The sequence below is a fragment of the Bactrocera latifrons genome, unplaced genomic scaffold, assembly GCF_001853355.1.
Source record: "Bactrocera latifrons isolate USDA-ARS-PBARC rearing strain unplaced genomic scaffold, ASM185335v1 scaffold_220, whole genome shotgun sequence".
Lineage (NCBI taxonomy): Eukaryota > Metazoa > Arthropoda > Insecta > Diptera > Tephritidae > Bactrocera > Bactrocera latifrons.
The window spans coordinates 272,579-296,823 of record NW_017535742.1 but is presented as its reverse complement, the minus strand read 5'-3'; the positions used below and the strand labels follow the sequence as shown (position 1 = coordinate 296,823).

General features: G+C 34.1%; 1 protein-coding gene across 1 annotated transcript in view; it reads right to left on the bottom strand.

Annotated features, from left to right (window-relative positions):
* LOC108968596 (spondin-1) overlaps window positions 1-23,604 on the bottom strand; it is a 165,737-nt gene extending 142,133 nt beyond the window's left edge. The window contains exon 1 of the mRNA XM_018932720.1: window positions 22,071-23,604. Coding sequence (XP_018788265.1) covers window positions 22,071-22,692 — 622 coding nt within the window. The 5' untranslated portion in view covers window positions 22,693-23,604. The remainder of the gene's footprint in view (window positions 1-22,070) is intronic.
* Between the last annotated feature and the right edge of the window lie 641 nt (window positions 23,605-24,245).

The window sequence follows — 24,245 nt, the reverse complement described above, 5'->3', positions numbered from 1 at the left end:
AGTAATAATAAGCTATGGGATATTTTTTATATTTTTTTATAAAATTTTTTAATCAATTTTTAGCTATTTATAAAAATGTTATTTTTGAACAAAAATATTGAAACAAATAATACCATTTAAATCATATTAAATAAATATTCGCAACCATGGACATACAGAAAGTCTTTAACAGCTCTCAGTGGAAAAACATGGTTCAAGCATTATAGGAATCCTTGTGTATGAAACGTCTGAGGAACCACGACAATTAAAAGTTCACGTCAGGAACAGTGTAGGGATCACTTCTCGACCTTAACCTGTTAAACGTCACTTATGACAGTATGTTAAGCCTCGATATTCCCGACGATACTTACATAGTTGGCTACGCACACGATATTGCCTCGCTAATCACTGCGAAAGACACAAAAGATGCGCGCAGGAAGTTAAACTAGGTGATGATCACCAGGGTTTGACGCGCGAGATCTTAAACTTGCCACTGAAAAAACAGAGGGGTATTGCTAACAAATTAGCATATTCCGAATGTAATAGACAATGAGCGCAAATACAGGAACTTAATGGTAATGACACAAATTGTTGTCAACTAACAGGATGTAAGATCACACGCCAGGCTTACCTACTGGGCACAAATCCTACGCGCTACATGAAAAGGGTCTAAAATAACTTTCTAACTTAACAGGTTGATGGCGAACATCGGAAGTCCTAAATAGGAAAGCAAAAGCTTTTAATGTCAGCAGACCCATTCATTCTATTCATTCTATGGAGAATGTGTTTCCTGCGCATAGCTCAACTTATGGTCAACATAATCGGCCTTTTGAGCGTACTATTCGCAAGACTTTCACCCATCTTGAGACCCGACCCAGCTTTCATTATTGGATCATATTCGACCGAATAGACCACGTTCAGTACGAAAGCGCATTGCTCTACGGACTCTTGAAAATTTCCAAAAAGTTCCGACATGTTCGAGACAAATTTCGTTCAGCGATGAGGCCCATTTCTGGCACAATGGTTGCGTAAACAAGCAAAATTTCCGCATTTGGGACGAAGAGCAACCCAAAGAGATTCAAAGTGCCATTTCATCCTGGAAAAAAAACAAGGATTTTGTATGGTTTGTGGTCCGATTGAGTCATCGCTTAATATTTCTTCAAAAACGCAACCGTCGATTGCGACCGTTATCACGCTATGGTAACCGATTAGTCGATGCCTGAAATTGAAACTCTTGATCTCGGCAAYATTTGGTTTTCACAAGACGCAGCCCCTTCCCACAATGTATGTATTGAGAGACCAATAATTTCACATTTTTGGTCGAACGATTGGCCACCAAGAACGCCGGATAACACAACGTTAGACTTTCTTCAGTGGGGATATGTAAAGWCAAAAGTGTATGCTGACAATCGTGCTTCGATTCAGGCCTTGGAAAACATCAGCCGAGTCATTCGTCAGTTACGACACGAAGTGCTCGAACGAAGTCAACGGAAGTTAAACTCAATGGATGGGCCATCTACGACGTAGCCAHGGCCAACATATGAAAGAGATAATCTTCAAAAAATAWATGCCAATCAATGTTATTTCAAATGATAATAAAAATTCTCCATTAAATTTGTTTCTCGCACAGTAATTAAAATATAAATAAATAATAAATTTCTGTAGCTATTAAAACTAGTATTTTCAAACTATTTATTTTTACAAAAGCTTTCTCGCTACATCGCGTGGCGTCCAGTCACGGCGTAAGGGATAATTGCATAAAGTAGGTCAGTGCAACCCTGCAGTGAACCGCTAAAATGGCACTGTGAAGCATGAATGCTTGCGCAAAAAAGTTGGTTAACGCTGTTGATTTATTGTATCGCGGTAGTGGCACAGCTGTCTCTCATTGTTATTGCGCTTTTATGCTTATTTATATAACATMAATATTTTTTTACATAACCACTTATAATAAAAATGCTGAAATATTAAATAACTATTATTTAAAATTCAATGTTATGCACTAAAGCGAGTATTTATTATAACTCGCTGACAATGTCAAACAAAAACATTTATAAAAAAAAATATGCAATAAAAACCAACTATTAAAATTTTATAAGGAAATGCATATTTTTGCATTTTTTCATTTTTTGCATGTGTGCAGTTGTTTATATTCACACATATTCATGTTTGAATTAGTAATTTTACAACTAACCATTTTTTCATAAGAAAAAAAGTTATGAAAAATTTACGCCATTAATATTGTTGTGCAATTTGTTGGAAAAAATACAGTTGGCAAATTGTAAACAAGAGCAAATTGTTAAATCACCTTAATGTCATAAATATTTATTGTAAATTATTTGCATCATATCATTACGCAATTATTCGAAGACCGATTAATAACTACACTCATTGTAAAGTACTTTTTGCAAGCTTACATATATTTATATTGTCGATGTGAATTATTATTTATTTTTTCAAGATTTATGCATAATATTGTGGCTTTAGTATATTACTACGTGCTTGCTTATAAAAATCATTTACCCATATAAACACAGTAAAAAGTATTGTACTATAATATTGGTAGATTGGTAAGTTAAGGTATGCAAATAAGATATTTGACAACGTTGCTAAGAACCCTACATTCATCAAAGTTATACAATGACGAGAYCTAGGTTTATGAATATCCAACAAGCTTGATCATTTAGAGGCATCTGCGTGAAGCAATTCGTTGAAAACGATATGACTGATGGGCTGTAAATACRTGGACTTTAAATGGTACGTAAGTCATCGTTTTCTGTTTTCTAAACTGAAAAATCGCTTCGAGAATGCGCTTTGAGTCTATTGAAGCCAATAAAAATCATGCGCTGCAGACGGATATTCGTGCGACCATGAATAATGCGACGTTGGCCAACACTCTTAAAACCGGATCAAGAAGACCATCGTATATCTACTAATTGCCTAAAGCCAACTTAGTAAATACGAGAGTTGATTTTTAGCGCCCGGCAGTGGAATCTCTTTCCAACTTTTCGCTTGAGCTACGAACCATACGTAAAAAAGCTCACAGCGAGTATTCTCCAGCGACTCAGCYTCATCCACATATCTTTCGAAGACAAACCGTACCACGGCACCATAGWATTAGATATCAGACATATAATAGCCGTGAGAGAGGCATAATCTAACTCTAAAGAGTAGAGTTAACGATCCGTTGCTGCTCAAGTACAATCGCCGTTCCTATTTCTAAGAAAACCCATTAAAATAGATATTATTATGCGCATAAACCTTGAAGATTCGTGACATTCCTTTATGCTTTCGCTGAAGGATTTCGAATTTCTTATAGCAAGTCCTGTTTTTGTCATTGCAATGACAGAACTCTGTCGAGTTGAAAGTGTTTGACCGGATAAAAAATCGGGGTCTGTTCCGATTCCCAACTGTCGCGGAAGCGGAAAGCAAGTTCTGTTTTATACAGCGTCCAATCGCCGCTAGAGCTGCTTTGCGAGCTTTGTTGGACAGTCTGATCTCTCATAGCTGAGATGTACAACAAAAAGGTTCAACTTTGCCTTTCTGCGTTCACAGAGGACATGAGCTTTCAAGAGACGCTCTGCACGCAATATTGAAGACCTTACTTAGCTTTAGATTAAAATTTGTGAAGATTTGTTTTTTTTTTTTTTACGTATTCACTTAATCGAAAGTAGTTTGTTAACTTACATTCGTMAGACTATTAAAGCTTTATTAAGCTTTCAAGCTTTCAAAACCTTCGAAAGTTTCAAAACCTCGAGATCACACAAAAAAGTTAKGTTATTCACGAATTCCGTCCAAATAAGTAATACAGATCTGCTGGTTATGTTGTTCTAAACGATAATGCAAATACGAAGTTAATCTTTATTTAGAGTTTGATTCGAYTGAAATTATTTTATCAGCTGGTGAGGTCAATACTTTGCTTTGAAACACGTATGAAGAACTTACAGGGTGCCGCTTTGAAAAGGAAATATGTGAAAGATTTCTGTAARARTATGTTTTGAAAATTTTTATAAAARTTATTAGCTCTAACTGAGCGATTTTCCTGACTTTGGAAAGGGTTACAAAGCAAGAGCGAGATAGAGCTTATTATTATACAAGTATGAAACTGCTTGTAGCAACAAAAGCTCGTTACTTTTGAACTTTGCCTTTCAACCAATATTATTTAATTTTATCGTATAAATTYAATTTATATTAAAATGTAATATATTAAAAATTCTATGGCATTTATATTAACATAAAATTTTGAAAATTCATTAAATCACCGAAGAATTTTTGCGATAATTAACATAAAACGCTGAACGGACGAGGGCACATGACATAAGTTAATAAAATTTTAATTAATAAAATAAACGGACAGCAAAGACTGGCAGTGGGTATTAATGGCTAAAACCACGATTAAACGCCAATACAAATACATKGCCATGAACACACATACATACACACAAATATACACTTTCATACAAAATTGCAACGCTTTGGCAGTTTAAAGCCAATGAAAGTGATCCACCATCACATAGTTCGGGGTAAAAGTGACATTAAAAGCCAACTTTGTTAACCCGCATAGCCAGGCATTAAATGCCATTAAAAGTGAAGGCAGAGTGAGAGAGAGAAAAATGCAAGAGCAACAACGAAAAGCGGTCAGCCGTTAAAGGGCGAACAAACGAAAAACGGATTATGGAGGTGAGAAGAGAAAGTGATGTAGGGCGCAGCTATTTGATATGGTAATAAAGCAACGAGGTGTAAAGCGTGTCTYAGCTAACAGTATTTAGTGGATAAGCGTGGGTGCAGATAATTAATTTTCACYGCTTTGAAAGCGAAAGCCATACACGGGCCTTAGAGTCAAAAAGTTCGAAATGAAATTTATACATACATAATATATCAACCAATGTATATATATACCTCACATATGTATATATACATTACATAAAAATAAATAATTGACATAAAAATACACAAAAACATGCGCTCACATGGCCTTGGCTCCGACGCCACATGCAACCCCTGCAGTTGACCCTTTCTTTTAGCCCCGTTACGCATTGTTTTTGTGCGCTCATAAATATGAAAATGTTCGCTTAAATCGCAAATRAATAAAAGCAAAATTAATCCGTTACATAAAAGTCAAAGCACAGCGGCATTTGTCTATACACACACACATACRCAAGTAAAGTTTCAAAAWRCCTTTTTGTTATTCAGAATACGCGAACTTTCTCTCTGACTCTAGAGACTGTCATAAAAAGGATTACGTTGGCAAAATTATTATTATATATGTGCGTTTTAATATTATTTTTTGCAAATTTATAGCTCAGTTTATAGCTGATGATGGCGTATAAATATGTGAAAGTCGAAGCTGAATTAGYGGCGATACTTTGTGTTCAACAAGTTGGAGTATGGGCAGTCGACGTGAGTAAACGGCAATTTTGTGAGTCGCAAATGTGTTGCTGAGTAGAGTGGAGTCGATTTAGTTTATAATAGATGTTTTTCTTTTTACAGGGTGTCACAATAAAATTTTATGTCAAGCAAAGAATTCTGAAACCCACAACTTATAACTTTTTTTAAACAGATAAATAATTTTTCTCGAATTATTGAAAAAAAAAATTTCGGTAAAAAATTGTATGCTGTCAGCTGTCATTTGTCAGCATTGACAATACGCATACTCACGCCTAAAGCAAAAATAAATATTTAAGTACTTACTGAACATTTGAAAAATTTTTATGATTTGTTGGCAGAATTTCTCGCAAAGTAGGTTTTACTGATTCCAGCTATAAAACTTSCACTTGACAGATGTCATTATTAAATGTTATTAATAAAGTCTTTATATTTTGATCTCTTTAACAACGTTTTTCATTACTCAAACCATTTTAAGCGCCTTCGAATGAATTTTGTAGTTTTCGCAMGCTGTCAGCTGTCATTTGTCARCACTGACAACACGCAAAATCAGGCGTAAAGTAAAATTAAATATATTTTTCCTTTCTAAATTGTAGGAAAAATGTGTTTGATAATTTATTCGCAGAATTTCAAGCAAAGTAGTCTTTTCGTAATTCTAACTATAATATTTTCACTGTCATCTGTCAAGTGATGTATTTATGTTTGGTTTCTTATTGCTCAAACCGTTTGAAGCGCTTATGAATGGATTTTGTACTTTTCGTACAATGTCAGCTGTCATCTCTCATCTGTCACACAGGATAGTCGTCATGTAAAGTCTTTGGTTCCTTTAACAACGTTTTTCATTTCTCAAAAAAAGAACAAATTAAATTATTATTGTAAAATAATGATAATAAATATAAAAAAAGAATCAATAATAAAATAATAAAATATTATTTACTTGGTTTTTTAATATTTTCAATTGACCGCTGTTATCTGTCAAGTAAAGTCTTTATGTTTTGGGTATTTAACAAAGTTTTTCAGTACTCAAACCGTTTGTAGCACTTTTGAATGAATTTTATTGTTTCTGGACAGTGTCAGCTGTCACTTGTCAACCTTGACAGTCATCATGTTAAGTCCGTCTTTATATTTTGGTTTCTTTAACTACTTTTTTCATTTCTCAAGCCATCTGAAGTGCTTTTTAGTTAATTCTGTAACTTTTAGAGACTATCAGTTGTCATCTGTCAAGCTTGACAGCTGTTAACAACATCCTTTTGTTCACGAAAAGTTTTATACTGTATGTAAAACATAAAAGTAAGAATTTTGAAAACATATTTAGAACAGACTGAATTAAATATAACGAAATTGAACACATCTACTGTTTTTAGCTTTATTTGACTGCATTAGTTTTGGCAAAAACCAGAAATATGGTTGTTTGAATGAAAAATATTAGCAACTAAGCTGCTGAAATCAACAAAAAATATTTATTAGATTTTATGGGTAAAGTTACTACCCCAAAATAATGTATTTTTCCATCCTTTGTGGCAGAAAATCTCAAGCTGCTGTATTTGAATCACCCTGTCAAGATATTCCTAGCTGTCTAGCCGCCACATGCGAGGGTGGGTCTGCATAAATAATTGCCAGCAAACAATTGGAAAAGCCTCAAGGTTATGTACGCCATATATCATGCCGACAAAACCGTAAAAAACTCAAGCTCGCTCGTTGTGTTACCACACATGATCGCCCTTGAGGCGTAATTAAAATGATATCAATTGGAAATGCTGACCAAGAAAACACGAAATGGATGAAAATAATATCCAGAAAATATAATTACAAAGCAAATAGAACTATGGTACAAACACACATGTTTACAAACATAACCTATAAAATAGTTTGTWGGTAAGCTTAGCACCGCTCATATTGAACTTCAGCGAAGCGCAGGATATAAGTCCACCAGCAAGCAACCATTCAACCTTTGTATAATAACTTTGCGAGTATATGGTGTTACCAGAAACACACGCATATATACAAACATATATGCGCATCTGTTTGTTCGTATTGTAAGCGCCTTTGTTCGAAAGTGGCACAAAGTTGGCATAAAGGACAATTGAATTGCGTCCATTGATCAGTGGCTACGCTGGAGAGYAGTTGCTAACTGTTTGACTTTTATATATATATATATTTTTGTATGTACCTATTTCATATAAAAATCGCTCATATTATAATGGAAAAAGTATTGAACGTTTCCACCCCAAAGCGCAACTTCGGCCAGTGTCCTTAGGGCAGCTAACAATGAGTCCTGCTTTGTGTGTGTTTTGTAAACATAAATGTTAAACAAATGTTTGCTGATCATATCATATCACATTTCACACATTTGTTAGTACATATGTACATAGTTACTAGCGCATAGAAGCGTTATTGGTCACGAAATACTCCCCCAGAAATTTTCCATAATTATTTTTAGCAGTGGAAATTTTTTTATGAAGTGTAAAAGTTATTGAAAACAAATGTTGGGAAATACGATATTGATATTAAGGGTGTGGTAGATTTTTTAAATGAATTTTTGAAATGAAAATAAAAAAGGAATGTAAAGTGAAATGTTTTAGCTGCAGACCACCAAGTGAGCTGAGTGTCTGACTGGCACAAGGTGTGTCACAGGTTTAAATTTTCCGCAGCCAACAGGTATACTTAGAAACGGTGGGTAATATGAGAGAAAATTAGACTTCCAAAAATATTTTACACAGGTTTTCCACAAATAACGTAAGATTTAAATATTTCTCTTTGGAAAATATTACTACAAAGGACACTTTCTTTTTTTGAGCTAATATTAATTTAATTTATGATACACTTCGGGAAATTTAGCCCTTTTGTTTTCGCAATTTAATTTTCCAGATTAAATCTATAGGAAAAGGCTCATTTAAATGAATATTCTAAAAAATTTACTTCAAATAGTCTAAATTTGTTTATTTAGCTCTTTTCACAATTTAATTTTTCAGTAGAAAATTTGTAAGAATAAATCCTTAATTGACTCAATTAAGAGAATATACGTAAAAAATACTTCAAATGGTCTAAAATTGTTAATTTAGCCCCTTTGTTCTCATAATTTAATTTCCCAGCAGAAATATGTATGGTAAGATACTTAATTGACTCAATTAAGAGAATATTTAAAGAAAGTTACTTCAAATAGTATAAAATAGTTTATTTAATGGTTAGACTTCACAATTTAATTTTGCAGCTGAAATTCGTAAGAAAATACCCTTAATTGATTCAATTAAATTATTGCTTTTAAAGACTAGTCAAGACAATTTGCTATTGACCTATTGACTGTATTAACATTTAATTAAAGAAAATATTTTAGACAAAAAACTTCTGTAAAGGAGTTAGAGCCTGATTTACGAAGCTATTATAAACTCATGCAGTATATCTGATAATTTAATCGAAGCAATTTACTAATTGACTAAATTATAATATAACTAATAATATCTGAAGAAGTTATTTTTAACCCTTATAGTATTCCAGATAGTCGAATCAAAACAATTTACTAATTGACTAAATTAAAATATAACTATGAACTGTAAGAAACATTTCATTTCAGACATTACTTGTGTAAATGAGACTCAATTAAAAAGCCATTTTAAACTCATATAGTCTATTCGAGATAATTTTCTAATTGAATAAATTAAAATATAACTAAGAGTTGTCTTAAAAATCCTATAAAGGAGTCCAGGTCTGCCTCAGTCATTATTTGTGTAAATGGGACTCAATTAAGAAGCTGTTTGAAAGTCCTATAGCATATATAATGGACTGATTAAGACAATTTACTAATTAAATAAATTAAAATTTAAATAAACATAGCCTAAAACGCCTATAAAGAAGTTATGCTCTCCCTCTGGTATTACTAAAACAGACTCAATTCTAAAGCTATTTTAAAATCATATAGTATTTCTGATAGTCTAATCAATGCTCTTTACTAACTGACTAAATTAAAATATAATTAAGATTCAAGGCCGGGTCAAACATTACTTGTGAAAATGAGACTCAATTATGAAACCATTTAAAGCTAATATAAAATATCTGATAGTCAAATAAAGACAATTAACGAATTGAAAGAATTTAAAAAGTCTATAAATGAAAAAAGTGGAAGAAGCCTATTATACTTCATTACATCCGCGATTTTTTCTAGAAAATATGTTTCCTAATTACATGCTAATTAAACTTAAATTAGCTTGGCATACAACAAATAAAAAACCATATGATAATATATTTTCAGCAACAAAAACAGTTCGCTGGTATAGATTTAAAACATATTAATTAAATAATTAAATAAGCCAGAATATAAAAATAATTGGGAACATTTTTTTTAAACAAGAAGTAAAATAAATTTATAGATACCTATAAATATTACCATGATCTACCTAAATAATAAAAAGTGTAATAAAACAGTGATTCGAATAATATATATTTTTTTACATGTGAATTAATTATTAAATATGGCAGAAATTAACTAAGCGATTGTTCGTGGCAAAAGTATACTTTTTTTGACAATACTAATAATATGATTCAAATGACAAAAAAATATTTCTAAAATATGTAGTAGTCTACCAATTTATATCTATAAATTCTAATTTGAATATTACACATGGGCTGCACTAAATTTAATGTGAATAAAGTCTACTACGGAAAGAGAAATCTTTCGAAGTATACATTTGGGCTGAATGTGCTTTCACAGAATTATTTAKCGTATTGGAAAAAAGAGGTCTATGTATAGGAATAATTTGATTAWATTTGGCATTTTGCGACAACTTATTGGGTTGCCATATGTTTCTAAATTAAAAAATATTCCTTATTTTAAGTTCAGTAGGTTTTTATTTTAACAAAAATAAATATCAGCTCCTAAATATATTCTTCGCTTTGCATCCATTAATCACTTTACTCCATAAAAACGCTGATAAGTTTGCAAATAAAAGTCGATGTCATTCCAACTTTTCCTGTCAGTTATAATAAGGTTTAATATGGCTAAATCGCTTTTTGCGAGTGTAAATTGACTGTACCATTGCCACAATGTGTGAAAGTCCACTATTACCGTAATAGTATATCTAAAATCACATCTCTCTATTTTCTAATCAATCCACTCTGCATTCTTACTGCTCTCCAACTTCATAATCAACCTAACTTTGTTTAAAACAAGGCTTTTTATTCAAAAATGTGATCMGCGCCTAAATGTATGCTTCACTTTTCATCGACTTTAAAAGTGTTTCGCCTGAGTGTAGCCGCTTTTCACTATAAGCCATTGCAGTAATTAAAAGTAATCATGGGCGAAAGTAGGCTAAAAGGGAAAACTGCAGAATTTCCCTAAGTAAAATATGCAGAGAGTGGAAAAATGCTGRAAAATATAGCACAACAAAGCAATAAAAAAACGCTGCATTGAAAAATTATGGCAAAAGCCAATCGAAGTTATGTCGCTGATGGCGGTTAAAAGTTAAGCTCAATAAGAAGAGCAAGTCTGCAACAAGCGCAATTACAGTGACATAACGCACACATACACATATAAATATATGCATATTTTAATACCCTGAACAGGTATTTGATATAAAATACATATATATCCCTCACTTTTTATGCCAACGATCTGAAATTTAGCACACCTGCTTTCCTCACCAAGAAGCTACTTATTTGTCTGATTTGTAAATATTTGACCGATATAGCCCATAGCTGCCATACAAACATATGCACGATCSGAATCAAGTGCTTGTATGGAAAATTTTTACATTTGATGAGATATTTACATGAAATTTGGTAGGGATAGACGAATTGAATAAATTTAAAACGTCTATAAACGAAAAAGTGGAAGATAATTATCTAAATGGAATATACACAGAAATTGTTCAGATTGGATCACTATAGCATATAGCTGCCATACAAACTAAACGAACGGAATCAAGTGCTTATATGGAAAACTTATTTATTTGTCAAGGTATCTTCATGAACTTTGGTGTTGACTATTATTTAAGATAACGGTGTATCCTGCGAACGAATTGTTTAGATAGGACTACTATAACTTATAGCTGCCATACAAACTGACTGTTGAAAATTAAGTTTTTGCAAGGAAGACTTTTTTATTTGACAAGATATCTTCATGAAATTCGTCATGGACTATTAACCAAGATAACGATGCAATTTTCAAACCAATCATTTAGATCGGACTACTATAGCTCTTAGCTGTCACACAAATTGGCTGATCAAAATCAAGAAAAAGATGTTTTGTTAGACTTATATGTTGTACTAAATGAACCTGTGAAGGGTATTATAGCTTACGGTTAATATTTTTTCTGCTCTGTAAAACAGTTTGTTTGTATTTATTGTATTTGCGTGTGGGTGCATTGAAAAAGTAAGCGATTTGCTAGCAAGCAACCCGAAGCTCACACACTCGCCGCAGATATTTGCGCAGTCATGCATATTTTACAAGCATATAAATATATATACATCTATGTGCGTGCATATAATGTGCTTATATGTTACAATGTATGCATAAATTTATGTCTAAATTTATATGTGCAGAAATTTGTGAGCGCGTGAGTGCGCATAATTTCCACCAGCATATGCACTTGTATGTGTGTGGGTACATGTAAGGYGAGTGAAACTGCCTGACTGCTGTTATGTTGGATGTCGGAAAGGCCTTTTGTGCCTGGTACCTTGGCTGTAATAAATTGAAAATTGATAACTGGGCGGCAGTGGAACGCCCAACCAACCTCAAACACGCTTACTTAGTCAAACACACACACACACACACACAATCGTTCAATGCACTCAACTCACCTAGCGCTCGCTAAACCACTAGAGCTATGTACCTACCAATAGTCGATTGATTGGTTAGCGCGCGTGTGCTTAGTAATGTTTGCACAAATATCGAGGCGTAATACAGAAAGATGGCTTACAATGTACACACACACACGCAGCACACTCTCACAGGGTTTACTCCAGTGAGGGCAGGCAAAAAATAGTCATGTCATGCGCGCGTTGATGTGGTACACGCGTGTTTACATGCATTATTGTTTGCATTACCCTCATTAGTTGTGTGTGTTTTGCGTGAATGTGCTTAATAGAGGTGCACGCATACCACTACACACTCACGCCCGCACATATACACGCTTTTCTCGCCTATTTACATATATAGCTGCATATGTCATTATGTGTGTGCTTGTTTGCATGCGGCTTTTAATCAATTTACGCAGCCATACATCATATTTCATTTGTGTCAACACACACACACACACTGACGCAAGCACACGCTTTTACTAAATGAATTAATGTGGCAATTTGTATTGTTTATTTAGATTTAAAAATTAAGTCAACACCAACGAATCAACTGAAATTTCGATTTACACGCATTTACAAATTAAATACCGTTATTCTATATAAAAAATACATTCGATAAGCATGATTAAATATTTGATTTTAATGGCTGATATTTCAGCGTCAACATATAATTGCGAAATACTACTGTGAGCAAAATATAGTAAGACTTTTTGATTTAAATTTCGGGAGAAAATCCGTTCATTAAAATATAATTTTTCTAGCTTGGTATGATTGTCAGAGTGTCAGTGACATCTGCGCAAAAAATCACCAAGAAAAAATATTTAGTGTTTAGTATATATTTCTAAGTTACAAAAAGTGCATTCAGGATTTTTACATCGAGAGAGATTATATTATTAGAAAGCTTAGATTACGTACTAAGTAAACTTCTCAGAGAGTTGTGTGATGACTGTACTAAATATTGCTTGAACACCAGCAAAAAGCAAATATATAATATTTTACTATGCTGAAATTTCGAGGCAAGCCAAAAAATGCGGACAAGTGCATGTGGATTTTAGTCGCCTCTTATGGCCCTGCCCGCTGGCATTCTGCCTGCTGCAGTCCAATAACATGAAATTTCGATTTCGTTGATTCCGTTTCAATAATTTGGTGCCAATGATGCACCATGCTTTGGAAGGCCAATTGGCGTTGATATCCATAAAAAATTGGAAATCCTCGACATCGACCGACGCATCAGCAATGATGCACCATGCTTTGGAAGGCCAATTGGCGTTGATATCCATAAAAAATTAGAAATCCTCGACATCCACCGACATGTCAGCACTTATGGTCAAATTCTTCACCCAAAATTCTTCATACTACAGAACATTTCAACAATTTGACACTCTGAAGGAAGCAATCGCCCTGAAACGGTAAGCTTTATAAAGTCCACTAGTAAATTAAAGCTCTTGATATGAGTTATATGAGGTCTAAGGCAAGTTTTCAACTGATATTTTCGGTGAGTTTTCCCATAGGATTTTTCTTAAGTGAGTTTGGTTATTGAAGCTATTAGATGGCCTCGMCCTTTTTTAACTTTCAGCCCACTGGAGCACCACATTGCAAACGTATAAAAATAGTTTAGTGAAACATTGAAAATTCATTAAAATAGAATTTATAGCAACAATATTTTTTTGAATGAGAAATAAGCAAAGCAAATATTGTCAAAAACCAATATTTTCCATACAAAAATACCTGCATGTGACTACTTAAGCTTATATATGCATATATATATATATATATAACATATAACATATAACATATAACATATATATATATATAAATATACGTATTTGTATATCTCCTTGCGCTTAGCTGCTTCGAGCGGCGGTAATTTAAGCTAGCATTTCTAGTATCCTGCTGTGTCAACCACAAATGCTTACCGTTCACCTCACCTAACCTCACCACAACACACATTACCACCACAGCTAGCTGCATATTTGTCTGTATATTTTTGTGCACACTGGTTTGTGCATTCGAATMCAAATATATTTATAATCCCATATCTTTGCACACATTCTCAAGTTGACGTCATATGCCAACAACATTTCCTTTTCCGCACGAAACTATTACTGTCATCAGGAATTTACTGCACACACTCGTCCWTACATAATTGCATATATATGTGTATTTGTTCGAAAAAAATTCCCTCACACATGCTAAGTCGGCATTGTGGCAGATTAGCGTACAAATATGTTTATAAGCGGCAAGTTATTTGTATGAATAAGAGCGTGCATGTGAGTGGTGCAGCACGTAAATGCGTGTATTAGTGTTAGTGTGTGTGTGACTGTAGTCTCGCAAGGAAGTCCGGCTAAGAAATGCGTTTTGTACGTGCTTATCTTGCAGCGGCGGCGCAATGATACGGAAAACAGCAACGGTTTTATTTTCTATTCGGGGTTTGCAATGGAGAGGTGGAGAAGGGTGTTTTCCTGTTTCTTCTTCTTTTTACATATTTTAATGAAACTGACAAACTTGGAAGATTGTGGAAGCGAAAGTTCATKTTAAGGGGAGTGGTAGTAGAAGGTGAATTGAACTAACTGGTTTGATTCTTGGAGAATTTTAGTGAAAAATAATTTGGAAAATTATAAAAATTAAAAAAATAAAAAATTAAATTTAAATTAAGAAAAATATTGTTTGATAATTTAGAAACACATAAAAAAATAATTAAGAAAAAAAATTCAAAAAATTAACTAATTAAAAAGAATTAAATTAATTTAAAAGATTTAAAAATTAATTAATTTTAAATTATTTAAAAACAACAAAAAACATTAACTTCGGCTGCAACGAAGCTATATACCATTCACAATTGCATTTGCAAGTGCTTTGCATAGATTTTTATCGGCCAGTTTGTATGGCAGCTGTATGCTATAGTAATCGGATCTGAAAAATATGGTGGTAGCGATACCTCAGATAATAATATGTGCCGAATTTAGTGAAGATACCTTATGAACTAAAAATTTTTTTCATGCAAGGACTTTATTTGGATCGGTCAGTTTGTATGGCAGCGATAAGCGTTAAAGGTTCGATCTGATCAATATGTTTTGAGATGTTAGCGTTGCCTTGAATAATAATCCATACCAAATTTCTCGGAGATATACTATTGTCAAATAAAAAATTTTCCATGCAAGGATTTTATTTGGACGGGTCAGTTTGAATGGCTCCCATATGTAATAGTGGTCCGATTTGAGTTATTTCTTCGGAGATTCCACAATTGCTTTAGGTAATAAACCATAATAAATTTCACGAAGATTTCTTGTCTAATAAAAAATTTTTACATACAATAACTTCATTTGAATCGTTAAGTTTCAATGTAAAGTAGTCTGTTAAATAAATTTTTATACATAATTTTTCCAGAAATAATTTCGCTCTCAGATATAGAACCTTACTTATTTCTTACAGTCTATCATTAACCTATTCATATCAGCTTTTTTTTTTTTTTTTTTTTTTTTTTTTTTTTTTTTTTTTTTTTTTTTTTTTTTTTTTTTTTTTTTTTTTTTTTTTTTTGTGCAATTTCATTGTGCATTGTATTTTTCTGCTTGTCAATGTCGAGTGTTGCATGTCAGTTGGCTGCCATTTTTAGTACAGTTTTCATTTMATTTTGCTTTTCAAGTCTTTGTCGTATTTATACCGAATCAATCACATGCAAAAGTGATTTGAAAAACCGCACAGCAGAATTAAATTTCTATTAAAATGCAATTAAATTGTTGTTTCATGTATACAGTAATTTATACACGCAGCTACCAATTAGAGATGAAACATATACTTCAGAAATATTACATATACACACATACAAGTAAAAAACAATATACACACAGAAATAAACATAGTATGTACACAAAAAATTAACAACAGCACTGCATGTAGTAATCACCGAAAAGTGTTACTCATACGCCACCGCGAACCTCTACGGTACGTAGAATGCAAGAAATTGCTCGCAAAACGAGCGACTTAAGTGCGAATGCACTTGCTGCCGGACAAACAGTAATAAAGTGAACAAACAAAGGAATGACACAGATTTCTACTTAGTCAGCCACTGCCAGTCACCAGTCACCAAGGATACGCCGAGCTGCGGCAGAAGAATGATGCGAGAAACAGCAGAATATGTGTGTGTGAGTGTGTGCAACAGGATACACAATTGTGCCAAACAAACACAATATTTGCAGATAAGCGAGCATGAAGCGCTTGATATGTTTGCTTGGAAGCGAGAATGCGCCTGTGGTAAAGGAAATGAATAAGTTGCGATAAAAGAATGAAATTATTTATTTGTGAAGTGGAGTAGGTAAAGAAGATAGAGTGTCGGAAGAAGTAGCGGAGATAAAGTTTTTTAGAAGCTAAAACAAATTGAAGAGATTTTTTTATTAATTTTTTCTTTTTTTTACAAAAAAATTTTTTTTCGCGAACCTTTCCAAAATGCAAATTAAAAAAAGAAAATTTAGTAAATTTATTTATGTAATCATTTTTAGTTAAATTTTTAAACTTTCCACACAGTTTTTTAAGCAAAAAACAATAATATTACAAACAATAAATCGCTTACTTGAATTTCTCGTTTTAATATCCACTCTTTTTACTTTATATTCCCGCAACGCTGGCCATTACAGCGTTTTCCTCAACATCCGTTGCACGTATTTCAGCTGAYTTCCTGTTTACGCGCGTTCGCTCGCTCGCTCTCTTTCCATCTCTTTCTCTCCCGCTGTCTAACACACTCACAGTCGCTAAGTCCACAACAGTTTTGGCAAAACTTCAGCGCGCCATAAACTGCATACCAACAAATATATGCAGTTATATAACGCTATCAGCAGCGCGCAATGTTTCACTATAAGACACGGCATTTCAATCTAAATCCCCAAAAGCCCTTAGCGATTCACTAAAAAATATTAAGTGAAATTTCTTTGCAATTTTTCAATGTAATTTCTCAACAATTTTCGTCAGCCAGCAGCCAAAAGGAAATACGTCAAAAGAAAAGTAATAAAACAAAAGCGACATAAAGTCAGCAAACAACGACAGAAATAGGCGAATAAGCGGAAGAAATGGAAATAATAAATTCGATACTGGCAGTCGCAAAGAGCACGTAAAAATCCAAGCAAAAACAATAATAATAAAAACATTCTATGAAAGTGACTGAAAATCAAAAATTTTTGAAAAAATTTTGTTACTGGAAAAACAACTACAACAACATACGAAGAAATTTATTTCTTAAAAAACAACAACAACAACATTTTAAGAAGTTTAGTGACTGAAAAACATCAACAACAGCATTTTAAGAAATCTAGTCTCTTAGGAAACAACAACAACATTTTAAGAAAACTTGTGATTGAAAAAGCAAAAACAACAATAACATTTTTGGAAATTTCCCGACTGAAAACACAACATCAGCAGCATTTTGAGAAGTTTAGTGACTTAAAAAAACCACAACATTTGAAAAAGTTTAATTACGGTAAAAATCCACAGCAACATTTTAATACAGTGAAACTTGTAAATCTAACGACTGAAACAACAACAATATTTTAAGACACCTCGTGACGTAAAAAACCACAACATTTTAAGAGCCTTAGTGACTGAAAAAATCACAACAACAACATTTSAGGACATCTAGTGACCGAAAAAACAAAAACAACATTTCAAAAAATTTTATGCCTGTAAAAACTGTGTTACGCACTTACTCAGCATGCCGCTATTTATTGCTGCTGACAGTTTGTAGTTTGCAGCGCAAGAAAAATCTCTTTTCTATTRTTGTTGTTGCAGTTGACTATAATTTTTTGCAATTGCTGCAAAAATATCTTTTGTTTTCAACTTAAYGTTGCACAATGTGGCAGCATTTTTGCTTTATATTATATTTTTTGTTATTGTTATTGTTGTTGTATTGCGATTTGAACGCTGCGCACCCGCTGCGGGCACCCACACCGCAACAAACACATAACTGCTTGTATTTCCGTGCATCGTTTGTCAGGAATTCGCGCTGCGACAAAAGCAGCTCACCACAATACACTAACAACAGCAACAACAATAAGAGAAACGCCGCCCGTAAAAGCAATGAACCCAATGAAATTGCTTGCAGCTTGCGTTGACTGAAATTGCAATTTCGTTGCAAATGTCGAATTTTRTTTCCTTTGTCATTGTTGCTTTTGTCATTTTGTGCTTTTCTCTTCATCTCCTCATTGCTTGCTTTGTCTCATTCGTTTTTTGTTATGGCTGCCTTGTCACAAATATTGCCACTACCTTGCGTTGCAACTCCGCGCGCGCAAAGCKTTAGCCAAAGCCAGCAAAAGATATGCACACACACGCACACATGCACAACCACACTTAGGCTAGGGCCTAGCGCCTAGCTGCAGCTCTAACACAATTTCCAAAGACTTACAGCGGCTTTATGCGCCGCCGCAGCACACCACAACACCAGCTCGACAACATTTCATCTTTTTTAGGAAACTAGTTTTATATCCCTCACACCCACGCCCCACAACACACTTGCTTGCATTCGGCAAACTTTTGTTGCTGGCTGGCAGTTTTCTCCTCGTGTGCTTTATGTGCCACACATCTACCATATATCCTAGTTCTTGCTATGCACCATTCATTTGTCGCTTTGCTTTGTTTATTTTCGCCATTTCCTCATTTTTGTCTTTGTCCGTTTGTCATTTCGATTTTTTCGCCGTCACTGTTGCAATGCAACACAGTGTGTATGTTGCTGTAAATAAATGGCACATTGTTATTTCAAGTGTCCGTCCGTGCATCCTGCAATTGTCCCTCGGCACACACCGCCTCGTTCGGCATGTCGTTTGCTTTCAATTCCATATCTTTCGCTTGTTTTCACATTTCTGCCAGCTTTTTGTCCTAAATATATTTTTGCTTTCAACTTTTTCCTGTTTTTTACCRTTTTCAAGTTTCCTTTGCGCTTTGTGTGGGACATTTGAGATTTTCGTTCTTGCATTGTGCTCTGTTGTGCCACTTCTCGCTCTCAAATGTCTTTTATCGGTTTAAAAATATGAAATAATCTTGAAATGACTGGCAGTAACATTTCAATTGTCGTGTTTTTAGGGGTCCAAAGGGCGTTATGGGAGAATCTCGGTTTACGTTAGTCATATGACGTAAAAGGGGGGAGCGTGGATTAGAGTAGCAGAGGGAGATWGTATATGTATGCTTCGGAAAATGTCTTAAAGCTGCAGTTTGTTCCCATTCTCTTTATCATAAAAATATATATATAATTTTAGGAAAAATTTGTGGAAAAGTTTCTAGATCAGAAATTGCCAAAAATATCAACTATGTTGGAAAGTCCGCTATGTTCTTTAGCAATTTTTTGACCACTCAAACAAAGGARTTTTCAAACTGCTAAAAGTATCCGATTCATAAAATCCGGAAAGTCCGATAGATATTTCAGCTAGTGTGTGATCACTCACAGAAATGGAGTTTCAAAATGCTAAAAGAGTCCGATTTACAATTGATGGAAAGTCCGATAAGTTCTTTAGCAAGTTTTTGACCCCTCAAAATGCCGAAAGAGTCCGATTAAAACAGATGTTYGTTCTTCCCAAAAAAATGCAAAAAAATGTCTACGCTTCTCTTTCTCACCTTGTTGAGACAAAAAAAAATCAGAGAACCTATAAAGTACATTCTTATCGTGACCTAAAATACAAAATAACGTAACATCACTTTTCATAAGTTTAGAGCCGAAGAAAAAACGTTGTAAAAACCACTCAAATTGAAAGACAGCTGGAGTTGAAAAGGGTCATTTTTTGGTTACCATTCACTCATATAGAAGCTTGAGTTTGGGTTATAAAAAAGTTATATTTTGGTTAGCAAACAAACATATTGCAACTTGTTATAAAATGGTTACGTACTACATATATTGGTTATTATATCGGGCAACGATTTTCGATTTTTTTTTTTTTTTTATGACACGCTATTTGCATTTTAGGTGACGATATATATAAATGATCAGCTTGTTGAACTGAATCGATTAAGCCAAGTCGAATTGTCCGTGCGTCTGTGTATACACGAATTAGTCCCTTAGTTTTTGAGATATCGTTATGAAATTTTGTACAAATGTTTTTCTGTTCAAGAAACTGCTTACTGGGCAAAATCAAATCGCCGATATCGAACAGCTATAGCATATAGCTGACATATAAACTGACCCAACAAAATGAAGTTCTTGTATGGAAAACTATTTCATTTGGTGAGATATCTTCCCGAAATTTGACAAGAACTATTTTCCAAGAAAGTGACACAGTCTTCCAAGAAATTGTTTAGATAGCAACACTATAACATACATATAGCTGCCATATAAACTGATCGATTCAAATTAGGTCTTTGTATGAAATACTTTTTTTTTGACAAGATATTTTCACGAAATTTGACAAGAACTATTTTCCAAGAAAGTGACACAATCCTCCAAGAAATTGTTTGGATAGCAACACTATAACATATAGCTGCCATATAAACTGATCGATTCAAATTAGGTATTTGTATGAAATACTTTTTTTTTTTTTTTTGACAAGATATTTTCACGAAAAGTGGTATAGATTATTGTCAGCATAGCGCTAAAATTTCCGAAGAAAATGTTTAGATCGGACCACTATAGCTTATAGCTATCATACAAACTTAGTAACCACAATGAAGTTCTTGCATGAAAAATTTGTTTAATTGATCAGATATCTTCACCAAATTCGGTACAGATTATTGCCTAATAAAACGCCAAAGTTGCCCAACAAATCGTCTAGATCGGTTTACTATAGCATATAGCTGTCGTACAAACTAACCAATCAAAATCAAGATGTAAATCTTTCCATACGCTTTTATATTTCAATAAACGCATCTATGTAGGCTATTATTTTATCTTGTTATTTTTTTTTTTTATTTTTTTTTGTTTTAACCAAAAAGATTTTTTGATAATATAATATTGTTGATTAGACTACATGAACTGAGAACCGTCTATGACAAAAATTATCACAAAAACTTATGAAAATAAAGGAAGAAACGCACGACGAAGAAAAATTAACAACTTTTTCACAAAAAATAGTGAAATTAAACCAATATCTAATCATCAGTTAGTTAGTTTAATTTCCATTATGTATTTCAACACTGCCTTGTAGTAGAATTAGACACCAGATTAGATGAGTGGATAGCACCACGACGTAGGTAACCTTAGGGCTTTAGACAAGGTTGTAACACAAAGAAAACATCAGCTCTAATTAAGGTGGAAACTTTTATTTGTTCGACTACATATAATCACCTAAACTATGAACTTGAGTACTTAAGTTATCTGTTATGCACACCCTTATAATTTTCATGTACAATCGGTTGTAAATATAACAATTAATTCTTTCGATAAAAAAGTATAAACCGGTTGAGAATTACAGCTYCCAACGAACGAAATTTTTAAGAGCTTCCTGACTTATAGCGATTGTACATAAATTTAATAGAATGGTTGCTTTCTCGCAATTATTTCGCTAAATAAAAATGTTATAAACCGGTTGAGAATTACAGCTATTAACGAACAAATTTTAAATAAAATTTCTGGCTTATAACTATTGCACATAAATATAATATAACAGTTACTTTCCAGTAATTAATTCCACAGGTAAAAACGTTATACACCGGTTGAGAATYACAGCTTCCAACGAATAAAWTTTTTTAAATTTTTACCAGTTTCCTGTCTTATATCGATTGTACATACCTATATTACAATAATTACTTTCTAGCAATTAATGATATCGAAAAAAAAGTATAAACCTATTGAGAATTCAAKTCACAACGAACGAAATCGCTCAAAAAATGCTTGCCTGGTTTATGACAAACTTTTTTCAATTTTATAACTGTTTTTATTTTTTAACTTTACYTAGTCACATTGTTCCCCTTTTCGTATTATCTTACACTTCCTAATCTTGCTAATCACTCACCTAAAGTTTTCGTCCATTGCGCGGTTGGCCTCCAATCCGGATAATGTTTGGGGAATAGATCACGCGTCCAATAGGTGTGCARGACGACTTTATAAACGGCCAGACGATCCAATTGACAACCGCTCACCGGCAACGRTTGAGTGGGTGTTGCAGGCGTAGTTGTTGTTGTTGGTGTAGCCAACGAAACGCCACTAAATTTACTACTTGTGTAGTAGTGATTCTGATAGGCGGAGGCAGCAGAGTCACTCGAGCTGCTGCTGCTAAATTGTTCATTATTGCTGTTGCTGGCATAATTGAAGTAATTATTSTTGTTGTTGCTATTGGTGTTGTAGTCAATATCATTGCTCTGCCAAGTTTTTGTGTACTCTTGTTGTTGTTGCTTGACTTGCGCTGGTTGCTGCTGCTGTTTTTGTTGTAGTTGCTGTTGCTTTTGTGCCCGATTCTCCGCCACAGTGTAGGTGTAGATGGCTGGATTCGCTATGAAGGAGGGCTTATAGCTGCTCAAGAGTGCCGGTTCCGGTTGCGGTTGCGGTTCGGGCGAGGGCAGGGCGCTGCACAGGCAGACGATTGCAAACAGCAACAAGAGCATTTTATAGATGTTGGCTGTCATTTCCATTTTCATGTTTTTGCTTTTGTTTTATGGTTGCTGATGGATTTGTAAGTATTTTCTAATTAAATATTTKATTGGCTTTGCGATTTTCCACTCCACCTTTGGTATTGTAATATTTTTTGCACGTTTCTTCTTCTCTAAATTTTCACTAATTTCCACTACACACGCTTGACCCTCAGCGACAGCGTACGCACACACGTTTACCGTTAATTTTACCGGCAAAAATAGCTACTCACGCATTCAACAGATATTTTTTTCACTGTGTATGTATGTATATAAATGTGTTTAGCGTTTTGCCGTGGGCTCTTTTGCCTTATGCGTTTGATTTATTGCTTGCTTTACTGTTGTTGTAATTGACGCGTAATACCGTTTATTTTTGGCCGTACGAAATTGTCACTCATCAGAAGACGCTGGCTGTCGGTTCTGCAGCCTCGGTGCGTGCTTGTCCCTTATTTGCCAGCAATAAAATCACCCCTCTCACTTCTTTCGGCCGTCGTTGCTTATACTGACAGTTTCTCGCTTATTTTCTGCCACACCTGCACTTCGGTTGCCCACGTAAGGGCGTTCAACAGCGCACACCAGCACCGGCCAACTTTATTTCCACGTTTTCTTAAAAACCAAAATAATTTTCACATAAATTTTCAAATTTTCCGTTCAACAGCTTAGCACTTTAATTTTTTTTAAATTATTTTTAAATAATTTTTCGCTAAATTCAATTCGTTTGCGCTAAATATTTATTTTCACTTATTTCGTTTAGCCCACAATTTGCTTTGCTGATTCTACTACAAATCAGCTGCTGCTTCTTCTTCCAATTTGGTTTCCACATCAACGTCACAAACTTTATCCGCTCTCGATTCGTTCACCGTGCGTGTACGGCGCTTTGTCGTTTCATACTGAATTCTGAATTTTCAGCAGCCACGCCAAGTCCCAGCAACAGCAGCCAGCCAGCCAGAGCAGTTCCGGCCTGTCAACCTGGCGAAACGCTGAAGAATATCCCAGCGYACAGTCCAATTCCACAAACATACACACACAGGCACACATAACCTTAACGGTAAATGCGCTCACATGCTTTTAACGGTATATTTAGCGTAGGCAATAGTGGGAAATTCTCTTTGCACACGTTGAAGAGCGGTAATGCGAGCGTATTTGTTGACAACGTTACTTTTACACTTTCTCAGTTTGCTTGKGGAGCGTAACAGCCTGTTGCCTGTTGTGGGTAATTTTTTTACATATCATTGTTGCTGTTGTTGCTCTTTTTAATAAATATTATCTTARTAACTGTTTATCGAAAGGGTTGTTGAACTGCAGGAAATTTTAAAGGGAACTGTATTTAAGTTGAATTTAAGAAAGCTCTCGTGGAAAGTTAATATGACGCAGATATACATATACTTCTTCTCCTTTATTGTCGTAGACACCGCTTACACTGTTATGGTCCCATTGACAACAGCGCATCAGTAGCTTTTTCTCTTAGCTATTTCGCGCCAATTCGAGATACCAAGTGCATCCAGATCCTTCTCCACCTGATCGCTCCAAAAGATAGGAAGTTTTCCTCTTTCTTTGCTTCT